The sequence below is a fragment of the Halichoerus grypus genome, chromosome 12 (genome assembly GCF_964656455.1).
Source record: "Halichoerus grypus chromosome 12, mHalGry1.hap1.1, whole genome shotgun sequence".
NCBI classification, from domain to species: Eukaryota; Metazoa; Chordata; class Mammalia; order Carnivora; family Phocidae; genus Halichoerus; species Halichoerus grypus.
Genome location: NC_135723.1, coordinates 94,698,510 through 94,703,865, shown reverse-complemented (window position 1 = coordinate 94,703,865; position 5,356 = coordinate 94,698,510). Strand labels below are relative to the sequence as shown.

The 5,356-nt window shown below is 51.3% G+C and overlaps 1 protein-coding gene across 1 annotated transcript; it reads right to left on the bottom strand.

Moving 5' to 3' along the window:
• Nucleotides 1–228: 228 nt before the first annotated feature.
• On the bottom strand, nucleotides 229–2,985 carry LLCFC1 (LLLL and CFNLAS motif containing 1). The gene is made up of 4 exons (XM_036095570.2): nucleotides 2,930–2,985; nucleotides 1,600–1,784; nucleotides 1,365–1,485; nucleotides 229–786 (listed from the first exon to the last, which is right to left on the bottom strand). Exons 2-4 carry the CDS (start codon nucleotides 1,633–1,635, stop codon nucleotides 608–610), a joined length of 336 nt encoding a protein of 111 aa, XP_035951463.1. The 5' UTR covers nucleotides 1,636–1,784; nucleotides 2,930–2,985; the 3' UTR covers nucleotides 229–607.
• Nucleotides 2,986–5,356: the final 2,371 nt, after the last annotated feature.

The window sequence follows — 5,356 nt, the reverse complement described above, 5'->3', positions numbered from 1 at the left end:
TCTGCCTGTCCCTTAATGACTCTTTCTTGATATGTTCTATGCCTAGAAGTCAAAAAAGATAAGAGGAGAAAAGGCCGAGAGAGTTCCAGAGACACAAGAAGAGGAGAGAACCAATGATTGGTGAACTAGTGGGTCTAAAGGTCAGTGGGCCACAGGTCCAGCAGTCAAACGGACCAGTCTGAGACAAAAGGGCTTCAGTTAAATTTCAGAAAGCTGCCCCCAAGTGTTTTCAGGATTTTATTGTTATTACTTTTATTGTTGCTGCCCCCTTGCCCTAATGTGCTCTCCCGAGCAGAGCCAGGAGAGGTGTGGGAGAGAGAAGTGCAAGGGTCTGGTGTCTCAGGACCTGGGAGATGGAGCTCAGAGGGTGGGGAGGCAGTGAGGCTGTGGCGACGGGTGGTTGGAAGGCCAGTGCCAGGATCTCTCGGATGTTGCATCCTGAGGTGAAGAGCCACTGGCCAGAGGCAGGAAGCCATGCATATGCCTCCCGTGGGAGCAGTGACCTGGAGCCCAGTGAGGAGAGAGGGTCAGTAAGCTATCATGAAGCGGAGGTAGATATCCAGGTCCTCATCCAGAAACCAGGCCACCACCTCAGCCTCAATGTCCCTCATAAAAAAACCATGATGCTGGCCAGATTGAAGCAGAAGGCTAGGTCCAATAGGTGGTCATGAAGAGCTGCAGTGTTTGAAGTCTTGTCATCTTCCTGCTGGGCCATGTCCACAATCTGCCACATCTCACCCACTGAAGAGGCCACAAAGTGCTCTTCAAAGTGCTCTTGGTCCTGGTCTGGAACAAGGGAGAGGGGAAGGCACTGAGGGGGCTGATCCTAACCTGCCCCTACCCTGACCCCAACCTGTGCCAGAAATGGGACAATGTTGAAGAATCTGGGAAGAAGTTAGGGCCTGGGGCTTTTAGCCCAGTTGTGCAGACCCTGTCCTTGACCAAGGGGGCAATGCTCCATCTAGAGGTCTCTTCCCATCTGTGTTCAACCACAGCACACACACCCCATTTCCACTTCAAACTGTCTTCTCCAAAGCACAGTACACCACTCAGAGATGGAGGGACCACCTTAGAGAAGGACAGAAATCAGAGACTCTTCCCAGACAAATGCACCCGTGCCTCTACACACACAAGATGCTGCACTTTCGGCTAGCCTGTGGTGTGCCCCTGAATATGGCCCTGGCCAAGAACCCTGCTCTAAACCCTTTCCCCGACCCTTTCACACTACAATAATAGGGGGCTGGGCTTGTCTCCCACAACCCAAACCTATCTCAGGTTTCACTCCGGCCTGATAAGTAGTGGGGGACTGACTCCAAAGAGATCTGATCCTTAGCTCCAGACAGCATCCTCTCTTCTCTACCTACCTGTAGAGGGTATCTTCTCATTCTGACTCCTCTCGTTGGGGTCCAGGCTGCCTTTCTGAGGCTTCACTCCCTTGACCCGCAGCAGCAGCAAGATGGTGGCCAGGAATGCTGCCCTGCAGAGCTGGGAGCCCAGGGAAGTCATGGGCCTGCCCATCCGCTGCCTTTGGCCTTCCCTACTCCCCAGTGCCCAGCCGGCTCCCCCGCCTCCCTCCCCTGCCCCTGTTCCAGCCCTTACCACTTCCCAGCACCGTTTCCTTCCCTTCCCTTCCATAGGACCTCTGACTTCATGAGCTTTGTGACATCACAGCCATGGGACTGCCCCTCATTCAGGTCATTAGAGAGTTCCATTGTCACGCAAGAAAGTGGTGAGTAGCCAGCAGCAGACAGCAGAGGCTTCTAGGATGATTGTAGTGGGTCATCCTGTGGAGAGCAAATGACTGAAGAGTTTGCCAAGTACTTTCACATCCATTTTGTCATGAGATCCACATAGAACCGGGACTCAAAGTCATAGGATCATCATACCCATTATACAGATGAGGAAACTGAGCTTCCCAAAAGACATGACTCTTGCCCTTAGCATCACCCAGACAATAGGGGTAAATCAGGACCCTTGACCACCTCTTTTCATTCTAGACATCACCTCTTCCTCTCTTCCATGTGGCCTCTCTCCAAGGAAAGTGGCTTGTAGAGCTGAGGCCCACAGCAGATGTGAAAATATCCGATCCTCAAGCCCTGGGCTGTACATGAAACTCAGGCCCATCAAAAATGAGGAAGGTGGAGAGGCACAGGTGGAGGGGGAGGAAAGTGTACATGGTGTGTGTATGTGTGTGTGTGTGTGTGTGCGTGTGTGAGTATGCACATGTGTGTGTGTATGACAGACAGAACAGGGTCCCCTCCACCCAAGCAGAAACCATTCCTTCATTCCTCACCCTCCCCTAGACTTTCCTCTCCCTGAGCCTTTGCCCTCTTGTACTGGTAGACTGAAACCCCGCTTCTCTAGTTTTATAGCCTCTTATTATTCTCAGATACAAAGAAAAACTTGTTAGATGCTCATTCTCTAAACTCCTTGCTCGATGGAAGTAGAGTCCTTAGAGAAGAACCAGTGTGGCAGAGAGGCGAGGATCCAAACAACAGATCTCAAGAAACCTGCCTCAGTGCCCCAGGCCCGCCATGCCCATGAACCTGGTGAGCACAGATGTGTTGGCAGTAATGGGCTGTGGCAAATTACCTCCTGGAGCAGAGATGGTTGGGATGGAGTGGGGAGGGGTGGGGTGAGCTTGGGAGTTAGGATGAAGATCTGCCTGGACAACCAGAAACCAGTGCAGGCCATGAGCTATAGGAAGGGTGCTGGGCAGGTGGGAGAAGATTGCAGGCACACCTGAGCTATCACAACCAGCTCACACCACTCCTGGAGCCCATGCATCCCACACCTGAGTGAACCACCAAATGCAGGGGCTGGGCCATGCACAGAAATGTGTACCCTTTCTGGAAAGAGAATTATAGACATGGGAGTGCAAGTGGAGACTCCTTCCCATAGATGGACCCCTGCTAGCAGATGAGCTCACCTGGAGGCTCTCAATGCCTCTCGTTTTCTTCCTCTGATCCAGCCCAGGTGACGTGGTGACTGGGTAGTGGTACAGGAGGTCACTTGATGGTGGGAGAAGAAAGATTCAATGAAGCAAGTGACCCTGCTCACCCCTACCTTGCACTCATTGACCTTCAGATCCAGGAAACAATGCTTGGGTGGAAAAAAAAATCACTAATCTGGTTACTTTGGGGGAGGAGCTTCTTGGTTCCCGGCAAAAAGAGAAGCCCTCTCATGCTCTGTGCATATCGATAGGGAGGGCTGCTGGGGGTGGGGCAGGCTGGTGTGGAAAGAACTGGGTTGTACTGACCACCATTCCTCATATTTCCTCACTACCCACCTGCCCCATTCCCTGCGCTGGAACAGATAAATCCTGCAGGAATGTAATTGTTTTTATTATAAAAGTATTTAAAAGTAGGAAAAGCAAAAAGGGCTAGTAATTCCACCATTCAGTGAAAATCACTATTAATGTTTTAAAGTGTAGTATTTAAAACCTTTCCCTACATGGCTGTGGGTACATGGAGTGGGAGAGTATTTCCTAGAAAATAAAACCCAAGTATGATTCATTTTCTTTCTCCTCATCACATCAGAACATGAGGTCTGACTGGTTTGGCGCCAAGGGGCTCTGGGACCTGACAGTGTAATTAGGGGCTCTTTGGCCATCATTGAGTCTCCCGAGACTGCAGGGAAGCTGCTACCTGAGGGAGAGGGGTCCTAGGTGTTTGTGTCCACAGAAGGCTGAGGGAGCATGAGAAGGAAGGAGGGAGAAATAGGGTTGTGGTGGGGGATATGACAAGGGTGGAGGAGTGAGGGGAAGAAGCCAGAGGAGAGCAAGGAACTCCTTAAAGATGAGGCGGTAGAGTTGACCCCCCACACAGTCAAAAATCCCAGTGTAACTTTGGACTCCCCCAAACATAACTACTCATAACCTACTGTTGACTGCAAGCCTTACCAAAAACATAAACTGTCAACTAACACATATTTTGTATGCTGTATGTATTAGATATTGTATTTTTGTAGTAAAGTACACTAGAGAAAATTGTTAAGAAAATCGTATGGAAGAGAAAATATGTTTACAGTACTGTACTGTCTTTATCAAAAACTATCCACATAGAAGTGGCCCCATGCAGTGGGCCTGGGCAAGTGAGAGGGTGGAAACCCAGAGGTGGGGGCCCGTTCCTGGGCCCCCCTCTCTCCCCCACCCCAGACCCAAGGACAGAGCCCTTGGTAGCGAGCCCCCCTGCACCTGCTCTGTGCGGCTCTGACCGGGCCAGCCCCTCCCCGCCCCCACCGCCTCCAGGATTAGCTTTATGGTTTGAGTGTTGCCTCGGCAGGCAGGTGCTCCTTTCTCTGCCAGCCCCCTGCTTATCAGTGCATCTACAACCCCCACCTCAACCTTATCGCTCCGTCCATCTCCTTAGACTGGAAGTCCCAAGGCTTCAGAGGCCATTACCATCCCACACTGCCCCAGTCCCCAGCAAAGCAGAAAACTGCCCTACAAGGTGACCGCCTCCCCCTTCCCGGCTGGCACCTCCCCACTCCCTGGGTGAGAGCATGCTTCCTCCTGTCTCTGGCATCTCTTCCTTTCCTTATTTGTCTCCTTTCAATTCTCCTCTAAAGGTCGTTTTGTCCATCCTTCAATCTTACACTAAAAGAAGGGGGGGTCCCCTGCTCTTGAAGACCCCCAAGGGGAAGGGTCCCAGCCCATGTCCCCCCAAGTCTCTTACATCTGTGCAGGCAGAAGGTTCTCAAGAAACAACAGGTTGTGGCAGATGATTTGGAGCTAAATTTCCAACTTTAATGCCAGTTCTAGTTTTGCTACTAGCCATGGGCCATCACCCTCCCCCTCTGTGCTCTGTCTCCTCATTAGAATATAAAGAGAGCCCCCAACCTATTCCCATGTACCTCCCTGGCCTCCTGAATGACTCCAATTCAATAAATGCATTTACAATCCAAAGAGAAATGGAACCCATCCTATCAGAAAACAACAGGAGGTTTTCTGTCCTCAATCTTCCCTCCTACTCATTCCTGGAGAAAGTCCCAAGATTTCTCCATCCACCACCTTGGCTCAGCTCCTATGGTTCCACCTCTGGGGTCTCCTCTGACTGGGGATCCACGAAGCTGGGAAGGAAGACAGAGGAGGGCGGCCCGGAAGCCTCCAGGAGGCTGGCTGTAGGGTTGAGGACAGAGATAACCACAACACGGAGAAGCAGCCCCTTGGGGCTTGGAGCCTATCTGTGGAAGGAGAACCAACAGTCCCTGAGCTCTTATGATCATGCTTTAAGGGACACTTCCATGAGACAGTACAATTATTGGCCTGATTCTACAGATTGGAAGACTGAGGCGCAGAAAGCTCACCTAACTGATCTGTAAGGGCCAAGAGCCAGAATTCAAACCAGGACCTGCC

Excerpts from the sequence above, each read along its gene's own strand:
- LLCFC1 (XM_036095570.2), bottom strand. The coding sequence starts at position 1,635 with ATGGAAGGGAAGGGAAGGAAACGGTGCTGGGAAGTG. Across the intron at positions 1,486-1,599 it reads GGAAACGGTGCTGGGAAGTG|CTCTGCAGGGCAGCATTCCT; the intron begins GTAAGGGCTGGA and ends CTGGGCTCCCAG. Across the intron at positions 787-1,364 it reads TGAGAAGATACCCTCTACAG|ACCAGGACCAAGAGCACTTT; the intron begins GTAGGTAGAGAA and ends CCCTTGTTCCAG.